The sequence below is a fragment of the Haematobia irritans genome, chromosome 2 (assembly GCF_050003625.1).
Source record: "Haematobia irritans isolate KBUSLIRL chromosome 2, ASM5000362v1, whole genome shotgun sequence".
NCBI classification, from domain to species: domain Eukaryota; kingdom Metazoa; phylum Arthropoda; class Insecta; order Diptera; family Muscidae; genus Haematobia; species Haematobia irritans.
In genome coordinates this window covers 106,812,797-106,838,063 of record NC_134398.1, presented here as the reverse complement: position 1 = coordinate 106,838,063, position 25,267 = coordinate 106,812,797, and the positions used below count along the sequence as shown (strand labels likewise).

Here is a 25,267-nt window from a genome sequence, read left to right as displayed (position 1 = left end):
TTCAGATTTTGATTTTCATTACTTACGGACGGAGACATTGAGGACTGAACAACCGGAGCGATATTAGAGGAACGGTGTAATAATGAGTGATGTAGTTTATGACACACCGAACAATTAAAGGAACTTGTACAATTCGGAACCTCGTGAAGGTGCGAAAGACAATTAACACAAATTCTATGTCGCTTGATTGTAGAAAATCGATCATTCACCGAGAGAGCCTTGAATTTGGAACAGTCGCGAAGCGAATGAATCAGTCCCGGACATAATACGCAAGAGGGTTTGGATCTCCGCGAGGTGGAAATCGAATTAGAAGTCGTAGACTGAGAACGATTTGATAGACCCGCATTCGTGAAATGCGCCCTAATTTTCCTGTCAGTAGATCTCGAATTGCCGTTTATATTTCTCAAATCGTGAACGCACTTTAAAGTTTGGATTCTTTCCGTGAGAAAGAGATCCATGTCATTCCATGAGGATAAAGCAGCCTTATCGCGAACCGATTGTTCCCAAAGATTTACGGTAGAGTTAGGCAGCCGTTGAATACACATAAACACGATAATCGGATCCCAGCCACTCGTATCGACTTCATAGACAGACATGGCGGATAAACAAGCGCGAATACCGCGTTGGGGATCTTTCAAACCCGAACTAGTTTCCTGATTCAGAGTTGGCAACGCAAAAAGCAATTTCAATTGGTTGTTAACCAACATACGTGGGTTGTCGAAGTTTTCCCTAAGAGCATCCCAAGCTAAAGTAAAACTCCGACCTAATAAAGGAAATCGCGAAACGATCTCTCGAGCCTCGCCACTTGTCTTCCTAACGAGATGACAAAGACGTTCGATGTCAGATAACCGCGCGTTATTGATATAAACAGCGGTAAAAATATCCCTGAACGAAGGCCAAGAATAGAAATCACCGTTAAAAACGTCAGTGTCACACGGTGGCAGGGGGAGATGATGAACTGCATCCTCATTCGCACGCGAAATATGAGAAATATTAATTCGCATAGAACCGGTAGGGCTATCATGACCCGTAGCCGCAGCTAGACCCCTTGCTGGAGTCTGAACCGGGGAAGAGGTTCGATCGTGAACCGAAACCCGAAGGGCAGAAGTATTTCTCGTGGTAGATTTCATCCCGTCTAAAAGTTCATTAATTGTCGAAAGGCAATGAACATACGCACGATATGTAGACTTATACTTGTCGTCCGCCGATTGCACTTCTTTCAGCTCGACTGCGTTTGACGACGAAAAATAATCTAAGCATTTGTCATAGGCCGATTTCACGTCCGCCCACAATCCCCGCAACTCAGATCCCTGAACATCGAGAGTATAAACCGTATGCTCGGTAGGTTTCTGTAGGTCAAACATTGCACCAAATGTAATCAGAGCATCCGACGCGCGAATGGTGGTAGTGGACTGACGGACATAATAACCAATGGAGATAATCAATAGGATAAAACAATTTATGGAAAAACGAATCTTTGAAAAACGACCCGCGTGCTGCGAAAATACACTAAATTTAATTTTCGGATTAAAAAAATACCGGTCGTAGGAAGCGCGACGATATTGTACGGAATATAAATGAAAAGTAAAAAAAAAATATTCCAAATAAGTATATAAATAGGATAAATAAACCCAAAAATGTCAATAAAACACGATAATCAAAATTTTCCGAAATAAGTCGTAGACTACCGGCTGTAGGGTGCAAGTACAATTTTTCAAAATTGATTACAATACCGTGAGACCAAGTATGAAATCAAACTTCAAAAAATTATAAAGACTCAAAAAATCATAAAATTTATTATAAATATATGTATGTAGGGTGTCGTGAACAACCTACTGTAGGGTGAAATTCCAAAAAACAAATTTAAATACGTTTGCACGTGAGACAAAGTATCCAAATTTTGAATAAAAAACTAAAAAAAATCGAAAATAATCGGGAAATATATAGTCAGTAGTGAATGTAAGTTGTCGTGAACAACCTACTGTAGGGTGCCTATGGATTAAAACAAGTATTATGATCGGTCGTACGTGATACGCCAATTATAATATATTAACATTGAAAAATTATTTTTTGCAAGTTAATGTTATAATACCACGACCCGAGACTGTATACTAATTGTATGGCCGAAGACTGTATTGCAGTCTGTATATATATGTATGTATTGTTACGTTTTTATATTTAGGCGTTTTAATTACCCGACAATTAAAACACAGTTCTTTTAAATAACGACAATCTACAATTTATTTACTATGACTTCACACTTTACAATTCGTTCACACTGAAGTTATTCGTTTGACGCTTTAATTAAGACTGACTCGTTAGCAGCATGCGAGCGCTTTTATATATGACGGTGTGGCAATACGAGAACATTCTGGTAGCACTACAATATTCTGGCAACGCCAGAACATTCTTAGATAATGCTAGAAGTATCTACGACCATTAAGTTATTCGTCTGGTGGCTGCCAAACACATACACACTCACATAGATATATGCTCGCATTACTACAACAACAATGACAATAGACAATGAGATGAAATGAGAATGCAGAATAACAAAGCAAAGGGGTTGCTATTCTATGAGAGAGTAAGAACTAACATTTCGCTAAGCAAACAAAAGAACATAAAAGAAATTCAGGAAAATACTAGAAAATGAATAGATGATTCCAACAAGTGATAGCGAAATTTTATCGTTACAATTTGAAATTTTAAATTAACGGAAACTAATTTAAATAAACTTATGTCTATAATTATCAAATTCGTAACACTGCCTCCCGCTTAAGCCTGTTCGTCCCGAACAGGCACAGAACCTGTTCCGTAAGGAGCCAATCGTTCCAGATGTACAACTTTCATCTTTGATCTAGGGCTGTCGTCCTTCTGAATCCGGTATACAACATCATTGATCTTCTTGATGACTTTGTATGGGCCTTCCCACTGTGTTTGCAGTTTAGGACACAATCCTTTCTTTCGTTGCGGGTTAAATAGCAGAACCAATTCTTCTTCTTGGAAGCCCTCAGTATTTACAGCACGATCGCATCTCGCCTTCATTCTGTTGCTGACCATTTTTATTTTGTTACGCACTGATTCGTGAACTTCACCGAAAGTGTTTGGGATGTCGTTTCTGTTTTCTTCCATGGCGAGCTCATTAGGTTTAGCGCCGAATATCAGATCTCCAGGCAACTTCAACTCGGTTCCGAATAGAACATTGGCCGGTGTTCGAGAGGTGGAATCATGAATGGCAGATCTATAGGACAGCAAAAACTTTGGTATATGCTCGTCCCAGTCCCTCTGGCCGTTGTCCACCACTTTTCGAAGATGTTCCTCCAGAGTGCGACTAAACCTTTCTACCATGCCATCGCATTGTGGATGTAATGGTGTAGTCCTCGTTTTCTTGATACCAAGGGATTCACACATCTCTTTGAATATGGCCGATTCAAAATTTCTTCCCTGGTCTGAGTGAATCTCTGACGGCACACCGTAGCGACATATCCAGTTTTTGTTGACCACATCCCCAATCGTTTTTGCCTCTTGGTTTGGAATTGCATACACCTCCGGCCATTTGCTGAAGTAATCCATGACCACAAGGACATAACGGTTTCCAGAATCACTTACTGGGAAAGGGCCTGCCACGTCCATTGCTATTCTTTCAAACGGGGCTCCTGGTCTATACTCTTGCATAGGACCTCGACTTTTCCTTGTTGGACCTTTCGCCTTCATGCATTTCTCGCAATTGGCTACCCATTCAGCAATTGATTTCTGGCATCCAACCCAGTAGAATCGTTGCTTCACTTTCTCGGCGGTTTTGGTTATTCCCAGATGACCTCCACTGGGACCATTATGGAACTCCGCCAAAACGTCTCTTATTTTGGAATCCGGTACGATGATCAAATTTCGGCTGCTCTTGCCATCTTCGCTTTCCCATTTACGTTGCAGGGATCCATTGACTAGAACTAAACTATCCCATTGAGCCCAGTATGATTTCATAAGTGGACTTTCGGCTGCGATGTCTTTCTTACTGAGCTTCTTGTTCTCTTCCTTTGCCGAAATAATTTTGTTCAAAATGGGATCTTTACGCTGTTCTGTTGGCCAGTCCACTCCAGATTCGATGTGTAACAGCCGAATATCAACAATCTCCTCCTTATGTTCAGCTTTCGAGCAGTGCTTGCATTCTATACTGCAAGGTCGACGTGACAAAGCGTCAGCGTTACCGTGTTTTCCACCTTTTCTATGCTCGATACTGAAATCATAGCTTTGGAGCCTCTCGATCCAACGTGCCAGTTGACCTTCCGGATTCTTGAATTGGAGCAACCATCGTAGAGCTGAGTGATCAGTCCTGAGCAAGAAGTGTTGTCCATACAAATATTTATGATAATGTTTTACACTCTCTATGACGGCTAGCAGCTCTCGTCGCGTTACACAGTAGTTCTTCTCGGGCTTGGACAACGTTCGGCTGAAATATCCGATGACCTTCTCCTTGCCGTCTATCTGTTGGGATAGCACACCTCCAATACCATGCGCGCTAGCATCTGTATCCAAAACAAATTTTTCGCCCGGAGTAGGATACGCTAGAATAGGAGCTGAACATAAAAGTTCTTTTAAATATTGGAATGAATCCTCCTGTTCGTCGCTCCACTGGAACTTCTGACCTTTTTGCGTCAATTTATGGAGACTAGCGGCGATGCTTGCGAAGTTTGGGACGAATCGTCGGTAATATGTACATAACCCAAGGAAACTTCTTAATTCGTGGAGATTTCGGGGTCGTGGCCAATCTCTGACAGCTTGGATTTTGTCTTCATCGGTTGATATGCCCTCTGCAGTCACATGATGACCCAGGTATTTAACTTCCCGCTGGAAAAGGTAGCATTTCTTTGCGTTAAGGCGTAGACCAGCGGCTGACAATTGCTGGATAACGTCCTTCAAGTTCTTAAGGTGCTCGTCAAATGTTTTGCCCATCACTATGATGTCATCCAAGTATATCAAGCACGATTTCCAGTGCAACCCCTTCAGTACCCGCTCCATCAATCTTTCGAAGGTAGCCGGAGCGTTGCAGAGCCCGAACGGCATTACATTGAATTGCCAGAGACCGCCATTAACGCCAAAAGCCGTCTTTTCTTTGTCTTTCTCGGCGATTTCTACTTGCCAATATCCACTCTGCAAATCGAGCGTAGAAAACCATGTTGTTCCGGCTAGTGTATCCAACGTGTCATCAATGCGTGGAAGCGGATAACTGTCCTTTTTGGTGACATCATTCAGTTTTCTGTAGTCAACGCAGAATCGGGTACTTCCATCTTTCTTTTTGACCAGCACAACTGGGGAACACCAAGGACTTGATGACGGCTCGATCACACCACTCTCCGCCATTTCCTTTATGAGCTTTTGAACTTCGTCTCTTTTTGCCAGGGGAACACTTCGTGGTGCCTGTTTTATGGGCCTTTCTTCTGCGGTTTTAATTTCATGTTTCACTACAGATGTTCTTCCTTGATTTCCCTTTTCAGAAGCAAAAGCAGAGGCGTTTTTCCACAACAATTGCTTGGCTTTATTTCTCTCTGACGGCGATAGATGACGTGTCCAAGCCTCGACATACGCTTCTAGATGTTTTCTTACTGCTCCATGTGTCTTTGATGAGTTGCCTTCCAAATTGACTATTGCCTCGGCTGGTGTACATTTGCCAATGTCAGAAAATTTTACAATTTGCTCGTGATTGTCAGACAAGTTCAAGACACGAACTGGTATTAGTCTCTCTTCGTTCGTTGTTACCAGGGCATTTGCTATCAAGATGTTGTTGCTTTTGTTTTCTGCTGGTTCAACAACCCACAATTGGCCGACTTCACAATCTCCATCCATAGAAACCCATATAATTGCTTCGGCATTCGGTGGTATAGACTCTGACTGGCTCGTTGTCAAACGTCTGACAGGTGTATTCTCGTCGTATCCCACGTTTACCGTTATTTCGGCATCGCACCATGTCATTACACGACGCTTCATATCCAAATTGAGGCCAAAAGCAATCATGAAATCCGCTCCAATTATAACTTCGTCTACTATATCGGCCACAATGAAATCATAAGTAACGGATTTGTTAGCAATAGTTAATTTTACGGCGACCTTTCCATATACGGTTGCGGGTTCACCTGTAGCCGTGCGTAGCTTGACTCCAATCAGTGGTGTAACTTTTCCTTTTACTAAATCAGATCTAATGATAGACTTTGATGCACCAGTATCCAACGTCAAAGTACGCTTGTCGCCATTAATAACACCCGCAATAGTTAAATTGTTATTTTTCTGTTGAACTATTGCTATGGAGATGGTGGGGCCATCGTCTGTGGGAGCCAGCTCTTGCCCCGCTGAACTAGCTCGATTTAGTTTAAAGGTGACTCACTTGACTGTGGGGTCACCTTCTTATGGCTATTGTTTAATGGAGATGGTGATGTGGATCTTGACCTGTTGCGTCGTGCTTTGCATTACTACACTTGACTTAAATTTTCGTCGATAAAGTTTAGTTCGAATGATCTTTATGAACATCGAAATACTCAGTCTTGTGGATTCTAAGAATTAACTAACAAATAGGGGAATTAATTTCAGATCTTATCACAACGCATATACATATTTCAACCAAACCATTCAGACATTTTTGGGAAGCCCGAGGAGCCACCCATTTTGGCATCAATTTTACCCAATACATATTCGAGTCAAAAGCAGCACAAATAAATCTTCAATCACTGCCATAATCTGCCGAATCGCAAATAAGTTATAGATAATTTTTAAAAACAAATAATAAGAAAACTTTTGCAAATAGATTTGGATGTAGTTGTTTGAAGAAATATAAACAAATTTGTCGTATAGAGTGCAAAGTCAGCTTGTACATAATAAAACAACGGCGTTAGAATTTAAGAAAAAGTGGCAACGCCCGCATCCTGAAAGGATTTTTTAAAATGGTTTATTTTATTGAATTCATAGCGAATTTTGCAAAAGAGTCCTTAAAACGACAAACATGGATTAAAATGTTGGAAGGATAGCAAAATTCCAGTTTTGTAAAAAATGACCCTGAACTATCACTGTCCCCAAACAATGCGGTGGGTATGTAGATTGTTTGAGGACTGACCCTGAACAATGCAAATGTCCCCGTATGATGCGATGTATGAAAAAAATGTCCTCAGACAATGCGATTGGTATATATATATATATATATATATATATATATATATATATATATATATATATATATATATATATATATATATATATATATATATATATATATATATATATATATATATATATATATATATATATATATATATATATATATATATATATATATATATATATATATATATATATATATATATATATATATATATATATATATATATATATATATATATATACAGTGAGCGTCATAATAAACTGTACATAAGCATTTGTATTAAAATACCTTTTATTTTAGCATTTTTATTTACGATTGTTACAAAAAAAATTTGTTATTCTAAAAGAGGATTTAAATCTTAACTTAAAACTATATATATGCAAAAACATAAATGGAAACATCGTTATCGTCGTTCCAAACGCAAAGAAATATGGACTCGTGCGAAAAGCTCAAGAACAAGGACACTTCAAACACCGCAAAATGGAGGATATTTTGGATAAAGAATTTTATATTTCTAACGTTAAACAGGTGATTGATGACGTCATTCACAATTGTATTCCGTGTATTTTGGCCGACAAAAAATGTGGTAGAAAAGAAGGATTTTTGAATCCTATTCCAAAAGGTAGTGTCTCTTTGGACACTTGGCATATTGATCACCTGGGGCCGATGCACTCGACACATAAAAACTACAAGCACATATTAACAATTATTGATGTTTTTACTAAATTTGTGTGGATATTTCAAACAAAGTCTACAACAACAGTAGAAGTGATAGAAAAAATGAAAATAATCACAACAACCTTTGGTAATCCAAGACGTATTATAACAGATAAAGGAATAGCATTTACCTCTGAGATTTTCAGCGAATACTGTGAATCTAATAACATTGACATGATCCATACTACAACTGGCGTGCCTAGAGGAAATGGACAGGTGGAGAGGGTACATAGAGTTATTATATCTGTTTTATCGAAGCTCAGTGTGGATAACCCCGAGAAATGGTATCAACATATCAGCGTTACTCAACAATATCTGAACAAAACAACACATAGATCTATAGGAACATCGCCATTTGAACTAATGATAAGGGTACCAATGAATACAAAATATGACTTACATATTATGGAAATTATTGAAAAAGAAGTTGCTGAAGAATTTCTTCGCGAAAGAGAAGAATTGAGAATATCCGCAAAAAAGCAAATATCCGATGTTCAATTGGAAAATCGAAAATCATTTGATAAAAAACGCAAAAACGCTACAGATTACAAGATTGGAGATTTAGTATCAATCTCAAGGACCCAGTTCGGAAGTTGAATGAAACTTCGAGCCAAGAATTTCGGACCATATGAAGTAATAAAATGTAACGGAAATAATCGATACGACGTTCGGAAAATAGATGACCACGAAGGACCAGGAAAGACATCAACAAGTGCTGATAATATGAAACGCTGGAGTAATGAAGTATAAGATATGTATATATATATATATATACAGTGAGCGTCATAATAAACTGTACATAAGCATTTGTATTAAAATACCTTTTATTTTAGCATTTTTATTTACGATTGTTACAAAAAAAATTTGTTATTCTAAAAGAGGATTTAAATCTTAACTTAAAACTATAAATAAAAAAAATTAAAAACTTAATACAAAAAAGTGTACAGAACAAAATTAAGATATATTCCATTTTTTACGCGTCAAAATAAAGTGTACATTTTACATTAACTAAAAAAATTTGAATTGTTTAGTATTTGGTTGCTTTTCCTTTTGCTTTTATAACGGCAGCAAGTCTTCGGGGCATCGATTCAACCAAATTTTTGGTTACGTCTGGTGGAATTTTCTGTCACTCCTCCTTCAAAACAGATTTTAGCATATCCTTGTTAGTGATTATTCTTTTTCTTATTTGACGATCGAGGTGCTCCCATAAATGCTCGATTGGGTTTAGGTCTGGTGATTGGGGAGGATGATCTAATATGTTGGGAGTGTGATGACGAAGCCAATCCTTAACTATCTTTGCAGTGTGCTTTGGATCATTATCTTGTTGGAAGATCCATGATCGATGTAGGCCTAATTTTTCAACACTAGATGGCAAATTATTTTTAAAAATATTAAGATAGTCCGTTTTATTCATGGTATTTTCAATAAAAACCAAGTTCCCAACTCCATTAGCTGCCATACACCCCCACACCATAACAGAACCCCCTCCATGCTTAACTGTAGGTATTAAATTTTGTTCCGCATACTCCCTATTCGTTGTTCTCCATACTTTCACAACTTTTTTTTCCAAAAACCTCAAATTTGCTTTCCTCGCTAAACAGAATGTTGTGCCAGAAAGAAACTTCTTTATTCTCGTATTTTTTTGAATAGTAGATACTTTTTTCTGATTGACTGGCGATATTAGGGGTTTCTTTCGAGGTAAACGGCCATGGAGACCATATGCATGCAGTGCTCGTCTTACCGTGCTAGCACTTACTTTTGTATTTTTTCTAGAAGAGACTTCCTCCGATATTTTTACTGCACTTTTAAAAGGATTCTTCTTTACATCACGCACTATAGATCGTATTTCGACCTCATTTAAAACTCTTGGTCTGCCTGCACCGGGACGATTTTTCACTATTCCAAATTTTTCGTGCTTATCAATTATATTCTTAACAGTATTATGACTTCGTTTTATAATAGACCCGATTTCACGAAGAGTCTTGCCTTCTCTTCGAAGATTTATAGCTAGTTTTCTGATATCTGTGGACGTTTGTCTGCCCATGTTTGGAAAAATAATAATTTACTATCGACAAAAGATTATACTTGAACAATGGCGTCCAACTACTATAAAAATCAATAGAGAGTTGAAATAATATACCAACGTAACCAACCAATCGAATATAACGGCATATTTGGAAGTCCAAAGCCGCTCAATTATTACAGAAATAAGATGTACACTTATTTGTGACGCGTAAAATATATCATATATTTTGTTTTTGTTTTAAAACTCTTGTTTTTGTAATGTTTTGTTGTTGTTTGTTTTTGTGTTAAATTAAGTTTTGGATACACTATAAAAAAAAAACATAAAGTTTGAAATAAAATAAAAAATTGAAAGGGTGAAACGAAAAATTTTTTTAATAAATAATTTTGTACAGTTTATTTTGACGCTCACTTTATATATATATATATATATATATATATATATATATATATATATATATATATATATATATATATATATATATATATATATATATATATATATATATATATATATATATATATATATATATATATATATATATATATATATATATATATAAATATATATATCATCATCATCATTCATGGTCATCTATTTTCCGAACGTCGTATCGATTATTTCCGTTACATTTTATTACTTCATATGGTCCGAAATTCTTGGCTCGAAGTTTCATTCAACTTCCGAACTGGGTCCTTGAGATTGATACTAAATCTCCAATCTTGTAATCTGTAGCGTTTTTGCGTTTTTTATCAAATGAATTTCGATTTTCCAATTGAACATCGGATATTTGCTTTTTTGCGGATATTCTCAATTCTTCTCTTTCGCGAAGAAATTTTTCAGCAACTTCTTTTTCAATAATTTCCATAATATGTAAGTCATATTTTGTATTCATTGGTACCCTTATCATTAGTTCAAATGGCGATGTTCCTATAGATCTATGTGTTGTTTTGTTCAGATATTGTTGAGTAACGCTGATATGTTGATACCATTTCTCGGGGTTATCCACACTGAGCTTCGATAAAACAGATATAATAACTCTATGTACCCTCTCCACCTGTCCATTTCCTCTAGGCACGCCAGTTGTAGTATGGATCATGTCAATGTTATTAGATTCACAGTATTCGCTGAAAATCTCACGAGGTAAATGCTATTCCTTTATCTGTTATAATACGTCTTGGATTACCAAAGGTTGTTGTGATTATTTTCATTTTTTCTATCACTTCTACTGTTGTTGTAGACTTTGTTTGAAATATCCACACAAATTTAGTAAAAACATCAATAATTGTTAATATGTGCTTGTAGTTTTTATGTGTCGAGTGCATCGGCCCCAGGTGATCAATATGCCAAGTGTCCAAAGAGACACTACCTTTTGGAATAGGATTCAAAAATCCTTCTTTTCTACCACATTTTTTGTCGGCCAAAATACACGGAATACAATTGTGAATGACGTCATCAATCACCTGTTTAACGTTAGAAATATAAAATTCTTTATCCAAAATATCCTCCATTTTGCGGTGTTTGAAGTGTCCTTGTTCTTGAGCTTTTCGCACGAGTCCATATTTCTTTGCGTTTGGAACGACGATAACGATGTTTCCATTTATGTTTTTGCATAATAGTTCGTGCAAGGCGTCTGCATGTGCCCATCTCGCAATTTTCGGAATATTTTTCCTTTTCATAGTACACCCAGAGAAATGGTTGGTTGCAATTCGATAATTACAATGAGGAAATGATGTCAGTAACTTATTTTTTGTTACAAGAACAATGTTTTGATTATTTTCCCCATTATACATTCAACACGACCATAAAAAAGTTCACAGGATCAAAACGAAATTCCCATAACCATTCAATTGGTTACAATAACCAATGCCGATAAATTTGGTTATATGTTTCATAAAATTGTTGAGCTAACCACCAGCATAGTGAGACCTACATCATGGGAATCAACAAATGGTTGGTACAACCAAAATTTGAGTATACTAATAGAATCTTAGTTCAATTATAGGACGGGCGTAAGGTAGTTGTTGCAACAAATAAATATTTATATCAACATCGACATGGTAAATGGTATGACGCTACAAAATTTGCAAAACGGGGAACAGCATTTACTTGATAATAGTCCACAATACATTGAATAAAGTTTATCCCATAGAAAAGAAGTTGCCTTCAGGTAAGTATCGCACCGTTTTATTAAAAAGGAATATTACAAATGTTTCCATAAAAATTGCAGGCTTCATACACCAACAAACACAAATACTTTTTACGGCAAGCGAGCTTTTTTATTGTATTAAGAATACAGGAAGAGTCTAAGTCGATCTGTATTTATATCTAGAGGCTTAAGGAAGAAATTTCTGGCAAGTATATATTGAATTAGGTTCTGCAGTTTGACCACATAATTGCAACCTAATAACCATCTGTCATTGGTATACAAACATTACCTATAAAAAATTGTAATGTAAATTGATCTCACATATATGTAGATCAAAAGCCTTTGTTGTTAGCACCTTTTGTATTTGTTTTCGTAGTTTATTATGATTGTAAATCTTGTAATAAATTTATAAAATCTCAATATAATCTGCCCTTTCATTTGATATTGGAATTTGGTTAGGGTAATAGTAAAGACAATCGAGGGCGGTTGCACCAACAAACAAAACAATAAATATGAAATTGCGACAACCAATGCAAAGTTGATCCAACATACTACCATGTAGTTACAATTGCCAAATGTTAGTTGTGCTGACAGATATAATTGGTAGTTGATGGAACCACCTGCTTTCGGTTGGCAAATAATTCGGTTGAGGCAACGAATTTGTTTTCTGGGTGTAGCTTCAAAAGCTTTACAATCGGTGAAAATTTTGAATTTTTTTCCCAACGAATAAACTCGAAACTTTTCTACTGCCCGAATTATCGCTATTACTTTCAGTTCAAAACTATGGCATTTCTCCTCATCTGCGGAAGTCTTCACGCTATAATAATACACAGGATGAAACATTCCGTCGTCGTAATCTCTTTGCATTAATATTGCAGCTAGAGCACTCTTGGATGCATCTGTATGTAATTCTGTTTCAGCGTCTTGTCTAAATATAGTGAGCACTGGCCTTTCGCATATTATATTTTTCAGCTGTTGAAACGATTGCTGCTGTTTTATACCAAAGTAAAGACAACATTTTTTCGCAACAAATCGCTTAACGGTTTCGCAATCACTGCAAAATCTTTAATGAATTTGCGAAAATACCCCGCCAGACCAAGAAATCTCTGCACTTGTTTTTCCGTTTTCGGTTCTGGATAAGATTTCACATCTTTTGTCTTCAATTCCGAAGGTTTTATTTTCCCATTCTCTATCTCATAGCCCAAGAAATCAATCTTTCTTTGCAAAAAATTACACTTCTTCCACTTTATCTGAAGATTGTATTCCTCCGCAGTACTCAAAACTTTTGCCAATCGATGGACTGCTTCTGCTTCATTTTGTGCAATTACAATAAGATCATCCATATAAATCAAAACATTATCATGAGTTGATTAAATATAGTATTGATGAACCTTTGAAAAACAGCCGGGCTATTGCATAGACCAAATGGAACTTGTTTAATTTCCTAGGGTTGTTCAAGTACAAAACAAGAACGGTTATATATTGGACATAGGGTACTTGAACCGTATGTCGATGTTAATGATGTAGAATGCAATTTTGTTCTAGCATAATGTTTTATTTCATTCAAGTTATTTATACTAAATAACTGATGATTAGTCATAATACTAAGTTAACATGTACCGTATATCTAGCCTATGCTATGTACATGACTTAAATAATATTTATGCTGACTTAGTATATTAGTGTTAATGAACTAGTGCAGCAGAAGTCGACAACCTGACCAATTGTTGACGGTGAAATTTGATTCTTTATTTAAATTGGTCGGCTATTGACTTCTGCTGCTTACAATGCAAATGATATTTAAATATATATGCTCGATAATATAGCAGCGTAAATGCTGTTTACTATGGATTTAATGTTAATTATATTTATGCTATATAATATAGCAGCGTAATGCAGCTGCGTTCTTGAACATTCTCCCCCACGTTGAACGCTGCAGGTTCAACTAGTAGGAGACATTTAAATTTCGGGTGACTGAGCAGCATACGTGTCCGGAACGGTTTGACGTGGTTGTGGAGTGGGTGGTTGGATTGATTCACCTCCTCTTTTCAGAAATCTCCATCCAAGGTAGAAAATCAACAGCATTGAAGACATGATAAAAGCTGTGTAACTTATTGCCATATGGTGATGTCTGTCGGAATGGTAGGTGGTGCGAAAAGTTGAAAGGTCAGCTTCCTGAAGTTTGTTCTGGAGATCTGTTAGCTGCTCGGTATGGTTTATTAAAAGTTGATCGGTCGAGTTGAGAATTGCAGTGAACTCTCTCTCATGCGTTGTTAGATTAAATTTCGGAAAGCGAGAGTAAGATGCTTGAATAAAGCTTGATGCATTATAATGACCTCGAAGAGTGACTTCCGAGGTTTTAAGGGTGCAAATTGGCTCAAGGTTGATGATCCCGGAACCTTGGAGCGTGTATTGTAGAGTTTTTGTTCCGCTAACAGTGCTGACGTCAATTTCACATGTGGTAGCATAAATCCATTGGTTTATGTGATGTAGTTGTTGCCAGATGATAGGCTCCTTGTAAATGTTAAGTTTGCACCTGTTTGTTGGTTTATGTCTGAACATATCTACTTCGCACGAAGCCGCCATAGATCCCTTCGAGAACATTGCGTGATTATTACCGCTTGGTTGAATACAGTTGCGAATGTCATCGCTGGAGAGTGGCATGTATTCATCTCGATGGAGATTGATCGCCAAGTACTCTGTTTGGGGGTGAATCGCAACAAGGGTGCCGTTCTCGTTTGCGGGCACCGCAAATATCTTCAACAACTCAAACGGTTGCTGGTCAACTAGAGGAAGTCTTATCTCGAACATAACCTTGTCTTTAGTGACTGCTGCCTTTGCTCGCATGATTTTGTAGAATTGAATGAGGTCAATGTCATCGAAAGGTAGAACTCGTGATACCGGTAGATGAGCCTTGATTACGTTAATTCTCTTTGCAGCTTATCCGGCGTTAGTAAGGATGGGCTAATCCTACCGTGATGAGAGTCTGTAAGAACATCAACGATTTCCGCTTCAACTTGGCGTAGTCTTGTTACTGCTAGAGTTAGTACGTTGGCAAGAAGAGCTATTGTGTGAGCTATCTTTAGCTGAGCTTCTTCTTCTACCACTTGGTTATGTATCATTGATATGGTGGTGTGGACTTCATTTATTCTAGTTTTTAAAGATAACTCATCTTCCTTTATTATATTTAACGTCGAGTCGACAATTGAGGTTTGATTGTGTAACAGCGATGTGAGGTGGCTTCTGTCCATCTCTGCTCTTTGTATCGTATTGTCCATTTCGGCGGCATAGTCCGCGTCTAGAATTCCAAACAGAGATCTTGCGACATTACCGATAATATTTAGAGCACCTCTACGCAATCTTCTTGGCATGATGATATCTCTATCTTGGATTAATTCTGCTCTAGTTTGCTTGAGATGAGATGCGAAGTTGTTACACATTGCTTCGTGAGGAGACATTTTCCATAGGTCAGAGAACATCTTTATACCGTCAGCGAAGTTGTCAATTTCTGACCTAAAGGGTATAAGATTGTAGTAGACCATGAGCTTCCATTCTGCTGTGGCTATCCGTGCCGTACCAATACCTTCGAAATATAATCCGGGTTTTGTTTCAAATGGTTGTGGTCGCATGGGATTACATAATACAACCGGTAGTATCAGAAGAACCAGTAATGTTGTGCACAATAAATTAAAGTTATTGGGCCTCGATCGTTTTGATGTGTTTGGCTTCTGTTCATCTGGTGGCTTCTGTTCATCTGGTGGCTAGTCTAATTGAGCCTGAATCTTAATCGGGCTGCCACTTTAACCTAACCTAACCTAACCTTCATCTGGTGGCCTTATTCTTGTGTGATCCTCTTTTTCTTTGATATCATCATTGAATAATGGCGCTAAGCGATGGATTGGCCGTTTAATTACACCTGATGAAGTTTTGACATCGACTACACGCACGTTTCCATCTTCTCCTTTGTAGGTTTTGATGATGCGTCCAAGTGGCCATTGCATGACCTGTACGTTGTCCTCCTTGATGATGACAAGTTGGTTGGGTTTGATATTTGCTGATGTCGCTCTCCATTTGTGTCTCTGTTGGAGTTGTGACAAATATTCACTGGACCACCTATTCCAAAAACTGTTTCTTAGTTCTGACACGAGTTTCCATCTTTTAGATAGTGGTGTTGGTGGCTGGTTTGTTCTGGCGTCAATTTGTGCGGTCAGGGGTTCCCCTATAAGGAAATGACCTGGCGTCAGTGCGGTTAGATCGTTGGGGTTTGAAGATATGGGAGTTAGTGGTCTTGAATTTAAGATTGCTTCAATTTCTATGACTACCGTTTCCAGTTCTTCATAAGTAAGGGAGGCGGTGGACACTGAACGCAGAAGAAGATGCTTGGCTGATTTCACCGCTGCCTCCGAAATGGGGGGCTCTGGGAGGGATGAATTTAAATTCGATCATTTCTTTGCTGCATGCCCTTCCAATAGTCTCTTGTGACTCCTTCCCAAATATTGAGGTCTCCAGTTCCTTCAGTTGATTTCTAGCCCCAACAAAGTTTGTGCCGTTGTCTGAATATATCGTTTGGCATCGCCCGCGTCGGGAGATGAATCTTTTTAGTGTTCCAATAAAGGCGTCTGTAGTTAGATCTGTCACAACTTCCATGTGGATTGCCTTTATGGCAAAACAGCAAAAGACTGCGATATACACCTTGTGTGGACGCTTTCCCCTAAGCTTGTAGTGTACCCAAAATTGACCGCAATAATCTACTCCAGTGTTTAAGAAGGGTGGACATGGCGTTATTCTGTCTTCTGGTAAATCACCCATTATCTGTTGGTACATTTTTGGTTTGGCCTTCGTACAACGAATGCAATTGTGAACTGTGTTCCTTGCCATTGTTTTGCCCTTTATAATCCAGAATCCCCTTTCTCTTGTAGTATTTAGCAACGTTTGTGGACCACAGTGATGGTTTTCATTGTGCAGCATCACGAGGATTAGTTTTACTATGGGGTCATTATAAGGCAATATTATTTGATGTTTCATTTCGTATGAGAGATTTGACGCATCTAGTCTTCCGCCAACTCGAAGAATATCAGATTTGTCAAGGAAGGGGGATAGACTGATAATTGGGCTGGATATGCTGAGTTCTTTGGTTGTCTTTAACTTGTTAATGTCGTCTTTGAAGTCAGCTGATTGTATGGTTTTGACTATTAGATGCAAAGCTGAAGTTAACTCTATTGGGCTTAGTACTTTGGTTGCTGGTCGGTCGGCTGACGATGTCCTGCTGTTTTTGATAAATCGCTGGATATAAGCCACAACTCGTTGAAGACAACCGAACGAATTGCGGTGGTTGATTTTGTAGATGATTTGTTCTAATCCCATTTGCGCGGCTGCAGTGACAATAACAGGCTTTCGTTTGAATTCTAATTCACTTGTTGGATGCAATTCCTTCGCGAATTCCTTAGGCCAACTGTCTTCATTTCCATGTAAAAAAAGGGGTCCATAGAACCACATGTTGCACTCCGGTAATTGTTCTGGTTTTAAACCTCTGGAGATTAAGTCTCCGGGATTGTTTTTGGAGTCGACGTGTCTCCATTGACTGTTGATGGTGAGGTCTTGAATTTTGCTGATTCGGTTAGCCAAAAAGGTTTTGAGTGATGATGATGCCGAATTTATCCAAAGCAAGACAATTTCGGAATCAGACCAGAAGAAGAGCTGTTTGTCTTCGTATCTTAGTTCATTTTTTATTTTGTTGGCCAGTTCTGCTCCTAGAAGTGCTGCGCAAAGTTCTAACCTTGGCAGCGATACCTTTTGGATAGGCGCAACTTTGGATTTGGCGCACAATAGCCGGACGATTATCCTTTTATTTGGGAGTTTAGATCGAATGTAAATTGCGGCTCCATAAGCCCTTTCTGATGCGTCCACAAAGACATGCATTTGAATGTGCTTCGCAGTTTGACCATCGAAAACGTGGCGTGGGATGTGGGTGTTGTCTAACATATTTAGTGCATTACGAAAGGCGTGCCATTTTGTTGTTCGATCTTCAGGGAGTTCATCATCCCAAGATATCTGATCCTCCCAAAGTTGTTGAATGAATATTTTGGCTGCCACTACGACTGGGCCTGCTATACCCAATGGATCGTAGATTCGTGCTACTTCTGATATGACAGATCGCTTTGTTATCACTGAGACTGGCTGAAGATTTGTCCTAAGGCAGAATTGATCCGATGCTGGGCTCCATATTAGTCCCAATGCCTTGATTGACGCGTTTTCAAAATCAAGATTGACTTCTTGATCATCTTGCGGTATGTCTTGAAGGAGTTGGCGATGGTTTGCACACCACTTCCGCAACTTGAAGCCGGCTTCCTTAAGTAAGGAGGTGAGTTGAGATTGCATTTCCTTAGCTGTTACTAAACTATCTGAACCGCTCATCCCGTCATCGACGTAAAAGTCCTGCTTCAGGATCGTTGCGCCAAGTGGATATTTTTCCATCCGAGTAGTCGCTAGCCTTTGTAGACACCTTGTCGCCAGATAGGGAGCTGATGATGTTCCATAAGTGACGGTGTTTAGTTGAAAATGTCGTACAGGCTCCCCTGGATTGTCCCTCCATAAAATGAGTTGAAGGTTCCTGTCTCGTTCGTCCACGAGAATCTGACGATACATTTTTTCAATATCGGTGGTGAAGACAAATCTGGGTAGTCGGAAACGTAGAAGCATTCCAAATATGTCCCCTTGCACTGTTGGACCAGTCAGCAAAATGTCGTTTAGTGACCGATTTGTTGAAGCATCAAATACGACTCGAAGTTTAGTTGTGCTGCTCTCAGGACGCAAAACACAGTGATGCGGAATGTAGTACCGAGGGCCTGGCAGTTTTTTGGGATCGATTTGAGTCATGTGACCAAGATCTTCGTATGACTGCATGAATTCCTTGTATTGTTTTTCAAGATTGTTATCGCGTTTGAATCGTCGTGCCAAGGCAAGGAACCTGGAATATGCGGATGTTTCTGATTCACCAAGTGTTGCGGCATCCTCAGACAGGGGTAGTCGAACAACAAATCTTCCATTGAGGTCTCTGGTTGTGGTTTGAATGAAGTGAGTTTCACACGCCTGTTCTGCAACTGTGAGATTACTTTCTGCAGGAACTTCCTCGATTTTCCAGAATTTTTCAAGTAGTTCGTTTGTTGCTATATCGTCTTCACTAAAAACTGCACATGTTGCTTCGGTTGTGCTGTCGTCGGCTAATCGTCCACTGGCGATCCACCCAAGTTTTGTGTTCCTCAGGACGGGTAAATTGCCTGCTAAGTGTAATGTTCCTGATAACAGAAGATGAAAGTAAAACTCTGCGCCAAGTAACACATCAATTTTTGCCGAATTTTGGAACGATGGGTCTGCCAGCATTATGTTTTTGGGAATAGACCAGGATGAAATGTCAAACGATGCACTAGGTTGATGTGGTATTATGTTTGGGAGAACATAAGCCTCCAGCCTGGATGAAAACTTGCTTGTGAGTGACTCGAATTTAACGTTTACCCGCCGTGTAGCTTGTTTGGATCTTCCACTAATTCCTTGAATACCTAGTGTTGCTTGTTCTGGTTTAATGGATAGTGCTTTAATTAGTCTTTCGGAGACTATGTTGATTTGGGATCCTGAGTCCAACAATGCTCGGAAATTTCCAGATCGTCCATTGTTGGCTGTTATTTTTATTAATGCTGTTGCGAGTAGAATCCTTGCCGGGCGAGCGTTCGCTGATGCCACTGAGGTTGAGTGTAATGCTTCACTTTTAGATTGTGAGGGTTTGTTGCTGGCAATTTGTTGTTTTTCAAGATGCAGCAGCGAATTGTGTTTACATGAACACTTAGTGCATGCCTTGGATGTGCATTCCTTGGAACGATGATCGGGTTTAATATAGTTTACGCAAAACCCTTTCTTTTGTACCCACTTAAGGCGATCCGCAATGTTCATTGCCAAGAATTGTTTGCAGTAATATATTGGATGGCCTTCCTCACACAGGGGACATCCACTTGATTTGTACGTTGTTGTTGTTGTTGCAAATTGCTTTGCCTTGTCCTTTCCACGAACAGCTTCAAGTGCTTGGAAGCGGTTTCGTAAAACCTTCAGGAAATTGTTTAACGTCTGTAGCTCTGTGGGGTTTTCGAGCGATTGTTCGTACATGATGTGTGTTTGGCGATCCAATTTTTTGACCAACACATGTAAAAGTACCGGGTCCCAGTTGTCGATGTTGATCCCAATGTTCGTCAGTGCGGACAGATTTTCGTTGAGGACGTCGTGGAACTCTTTCAGAGATTTGGACTCGGCCGTTAAGTTTCCCCAGCCAAACAATTTTTGAAGTATTGTGGATACTAGGACTCGCTTGTTGTCGTACCTGTCCTTCAACGTGTTCCATGCCGTTGTGTAGTTCCCTTCAGTGAGATCCAGGTGACGTATTAATCGTTCTGCTTCCCCGCTCAAATTGGCCTTGAGATACCACATCTTTTGGATTGCTGGAATATTTTGCTCATGTATCATTTTCGAGAATATGTTCGAGAATGGTTGCCATGATAGGCAATCTCCATTGAACCTTGGTATGGATATCTTTGGTAGCTGTAGGTTGGAACTACCCTTTGCTTGCTGCACTGATTCCGAGGTTATGCTTTCGCTTGGTTGTGTTTTAGAAAGAGACGCTATTTGAATTGCTACGTTCTCTTCTAAGGCTTCATAGTCTTCACTGTCATAACCTTCAGCCGCCGGGTTGGCACACATTTCCCAAATGTCCAAATGGATAGTCTCGATCTTCTGCCATAATCTGTCTATAGCAGATAGAGATTGGACTGGTGATTCCTTCATAGCGTTACTTTGAATTAGACGTTTCAATGACGCTTTAAGTACTCCTTGACGTCTTATCAATCCATGAATGTTGTTTGTACCGCTGGACCATGATGAAGATTGGTTGCCTGGGGGTGCACCAGCTCCTTGATTTACTAGCAATGATGAAGTGGATGCGGATGGGTTGTCTGCGGTAAACCCTGCTCCGCGTTCTGCTGGCAATGGCTTCGTTTGCCTGCTCAGACCTTTAATTAGCTGCTCTACTTCCTCAATAGTTGTATTGTATACGATTCCTATTGATTTATGGATATCTTCGACAATATACGGGTCATCTTCGCTCAACATCGGGTTGTTACGTATGATATTTTCCGCTGTGTCAAAGGATTTCCATTGAGCAATTAAATCTTCTTTTTTCTTTGTGTAATACTCCACAGATCTTCGCTCGTGTGGAGTTTTCTTTATGTTGGCTACCGCTTTTTCTATGTTTGCGGCCCTTTCCTTTTGACGGATTATCAAATCCTTTAAGTTTTCCATTTTTGAATTTCGCTGGTACGGGAAGACTTCAATATCGACTGCGTGCTCTGATTTACTAATAAATTCCTTTGAGTTCCTTACCACTGGTGGGGGGAAACTCGAAATCAATTAATATATTTTTTTAGGGGTCGGGGTCACCAATGTTTAATTTCCTAGGGTTGTTCAAGTACAAAACAAGAACGGTTATATATTGGACATAGGGTACTTGAACCGTATGTCGATGTTAATGATGTAGAATGCAATTTTGTTCTAGCATAATGTTTTATTTCATTCAAGTTATTTATACTAAATAACTGATGATTAGTCATAATACTAAGTTAACATGTACCGTATATCTAGCCTATGCTATGTAAATGACTTAAATAATATTTATGCTGACTTAGTATATTAGTGTTAATGAACTAGTGCAGCAGAAGTCGACAACCTGACCAATTGTTGACGGTGAAATTTGATTCTTTATTTAAATTGGTCGGCTATTGACTTCTGCTGCTTACAATGCAAATGATATTTAAATATATATGCTCGATAATATAGCAGCGTAAATGCTGTTTACTATGGATTTAATGTTAATTATATTTATGCTATATAATATAGCAGCGTAATGCAGCTGCGTTCTTGAACAGAACTTTTAGAAATTCATATTGTCCTTTAGGTGTAACAAAGGACGTGTATTTACGACTTTCTTCTTCCACTGCCACGTGAAAAAATCCGTTAGCCAAATCAAGTGTGCTAAATACCGAACTGCCTTGTAGCATATCGATTTGGTCTTCTATAACCGGTATCGGATATCTGTCCTTTATAATTTTCCTATTAATTTGTCTATAATCGACACATAAACGTTTTGTTCCATCCTTCTTACTAACCACAACAACTAGACTTGCATACTCTGATGTGCTTGGACGAATTATTCCTTCATCTAACCAGGTGCTTATTTGTTTATCTACCTCAGATTGTTCTATAACGGGCAATCGACGAGGGTTCTGCGCTACCGGTATATCATCATAAGGAATAAGTTTCATACTCACCGGTGACATCTTTTTTGGTTGTGGATTATAGTCCTCAATCATCTTTTTGATTTTTAATTGAGCTTCTTTGTCGTGGATATGGTGGAGATCATGCATATTATTTTCAGAAGTTGTTAATAAACAATCAAAGTGTTTCTTCTCAATCACCCCTGATGCAATCTCTTTTTTATCTGAATTCGTCATCTGTACGCCATTTTTAGAAAAACAAACAATGGCTTGGCTTGTAAGGTTAGTACCTATTATAAGATCGACAGAAACTGAATCGTTTGGTAGGATATGACATTGACCCACTAAATGACATTCATCAGCTATTACTTCGATATCAAATACTCCAAGCGTTCTTGTGTTAATAGAGCCAACTACTTTTGTATAAGCTGTCATGACGTGGAGGAAAAGGAATCAATTAAACACCTCTTGTGTGAGTGTCCTGCTTTTTGTGTAAGGCGTAAGCGAATTTTAGGAGCATATAGCTTTAGATTACTGGCTGACCTGGAAAACGTTAACTTAAGCAGTTTGTTAATGTTTTTGGAGCAATCTGGTTGATTCCACAAAAGTAAATAATAGAGAAGGTTCAGTGGTTAAGACTAGAAGTGCCCATATGTAATAGGTACTTTTAGTTAAATGTGGTATCACAATGGACTGAGTAGTCTAAGTGAGCCTGAAATTTAATCGGGCTGCCACTTTAACCTAACCTAACCTAACCTAATAGAGCCAACACCACGTACTGTCGTCGTAGTCTCCGAGTATCTTCCAAACTTGTGTGATTTAAATGCTTCTTTTCTCTGTTCTTCTGTATCTATAAGTGCCTCCATTTCAATTCCATTTACCAAAACCATTTTATAGGAGTTTTTACTTTCCAACGTATGAAAAATTGGTTTAAGTTGTTGCTTTTCTTCATGTTTGGTACATGCATTCGATTTATGGCCATATTCATTACACCGGAAACATTTCGACGTATGTAATAATGGCGCTTGTTTCAATATTTGCTTGACTTGCAATGTCTAGCATCAAATATATATATTGAAGATATGATTCATTAGATCTTTTTTCCGATCACTGAGTTTTCGGTGTACGTAAGCACTATTCACCTTAGTTCCAAATTCTTTTTTTAAGCCATCTTTGAACTCCTCATACGACCTAGCTTTACATTCATGATCCATGAATAATTTTGCCGTACCTTTTAATAATCTTTTTGCATATATTAATTTTTGAATGGCTGACCACCTCAATAGATCTGCACATTGTTCAAAATCATTAAGCCACTCGTTCACATTGCGGTAGTCATCTCCTGAAAATGTCTCCATTGATTCATCTACATCATGGAAAGTCAAGTTTGGGTTTTCCCGCAAACTGCATAGGTCATAGTTACTCATTCCATGTTAATGACAAGGTCCTTCATTAATTTCCACATTTCTCCGACGTTCCAGTTCTTGCAAAACCCTTTCTTCGAAAAGTCTTGCATCTTCTGCCGCCTTACGACGAACTGCTTCAAATCTTACCATTTCTGTAATTTTCCTTTCTTCATATACTTCCTTCGATTGTACATTAAAGTCTTCATTCTTCTTCGTCATTTCTTCTTCAACTCGGTTTTTGGCCTCAGCTTTGGCCGCTTCTTCTTTTAATTTCATTCTTATTCTTCCTTCTTCCTCGAGACGTCTGTTTTCATCTTCACAAAAGTCGTTTTCTTTTTCGAGCCTTTTCTTTTCGGATTTTTCCTTCTCCAACAGCTTGATTCGCCTTATTAATATACTACGGTCTCCTTCTGATGATATTTGTAAATCGCGATTTGCATCCCTCAAATCTTGATCCGTAGCACAATTCAAATCCATTATATTCTTAAATTGTAATTGTCAATTGTTGAGCCCCCAAATGTAGGATATGGTGTAAGAGTATCCAAATAAGCAACGCCAATAGTTTGGAATGTGATTTATTTAAATTAAAATTATGAATTATGACAAATAAAATTAAAGAACATTATGATATGGCAAGCAAAGCAAACTATAGCAAACTATATATATATAGCTATACTACACACACACACACACACACACACACACACACACACACACACACACACACACACACATATATATATATATATATATATATATATATATATATATATATATATATATATATATATATATATATATATATATATATATATATATATATATATATATATATATATATATATATATATATATATATATATATATATATATATATATATATATATATATATATATATATATATATATATATATATATATATATATATATATATATATATATATATAAAGGGTGATTCTTTTGAGGTTAGGATTTTCATGCCTTAGTATTTGACAGATCACGTGGGATTTCAGACATGGTGCCAAAGAGAAAGATGCTCAGTATGCTTTGACATTTCATCATGAATAGCCGAACGATCTGCCACAACGTCGAATTTTCAGTGAATGGGCCCTAGAAAAGTTGGCAGAAAATCCGCTTTTTTATCGACAAATTTTGTTCAGCGATGAGGCTCATTTCTGGTTGAATGGCTACGTAAATAAGCAAAATTGCCGCATTTGGAGTGAAGAGCAACCAGAAGCCGTTCAAGAACTGCCCATGCATCCCGAAAAATGCACTGTTTGGTGTGGTTTGTACGCAGGTGGAATCATTGGACCGTATTTTTTCAAAGATGCTGTTGGACGCAACGTTACGGTGAATGGCGATCGCTATCGTTCGATGCTAACAAACTTTTTGTTGCCAAAAATGGAAGAACTGAACTTGGTTGACATGTGGTTTCAACAAGATGGCGCTACATGCCACACAGCTCGCGATTCTATGGCCATTTTGAGGGAAAACTTCGGAGAACAATTCATCTCAAG

The 25,267-nt window shown here is 38.2% G+C and overlaps 3 protein-coding genes and 1 long non-coding RNA gene across 4 annotated transcripts; 1 reads left to right on the top strand and 3 right to left on the bottom strand.

The window, feature by feature from the left end:
* Positions 1-11,020: 11,020 nt before the first annotated feature.
* On the bottom strand, positions 11,021-11,395 carry LOC142224950 (uncharacterized). The gene has a single exon (XM_075294726.1). The coding sequence runs from the start codon at positions 11,393-11,395 to the stop codon at positions 11,021-11,023; it is 375 nt and encodes a 124-aa protein (XP_075150841.1).
* A 174-nt stretch (positions 11,396-11,569) lies between these two features.
* On the top strand, positions 11,570-12,458 carry LOC142223636 (uncharacterized). Its single transcript, XR_012718840.1, has 2 exons — positions 11,570-12,054; positions 12,115-12,458. It is a non-coding gene; the product is annotated as an uncharacterized LOC142223636 (long non-coding RNA).
* A 1,534-nt stretch (positions 12,459-13,992) lies between these two features.
* LOC142224947 (uncharacterized) lies at positions 13,993-14,880 on the bottom strand. Its single transcript, XM_075294725.1, has one exon. The coding sequence runs from the start codon at positions 14,878-14,880 to the stop codon at positions 13,993-13,995; it is 888 nt and encodes a 295-aa protein (XP_075150840.1).
* A 968-nt stretch (positions 14,881-15,848) lies between these two features.
* LOC142224946 (uncharacterized) lies at positions 15,849-21,372 on the bottom strand. The gene is made up of 2 exons (XM_075294724.1): positions 16,773-21,372; positions 15,849-16,450 (listed from the first exon to the last, which is right to left on the bottom strand). Exons 1-2 carry the CDS (start codon positions 21,370-21,372, stop codon positions 15,849-15,851), a joined length of 5,202 nt encoding a protein of 1,733 aa, XP_075150839.1.
* Between the last annotated feature and the right edge of the window lie 3,895 nt (positions 21,373-25,267).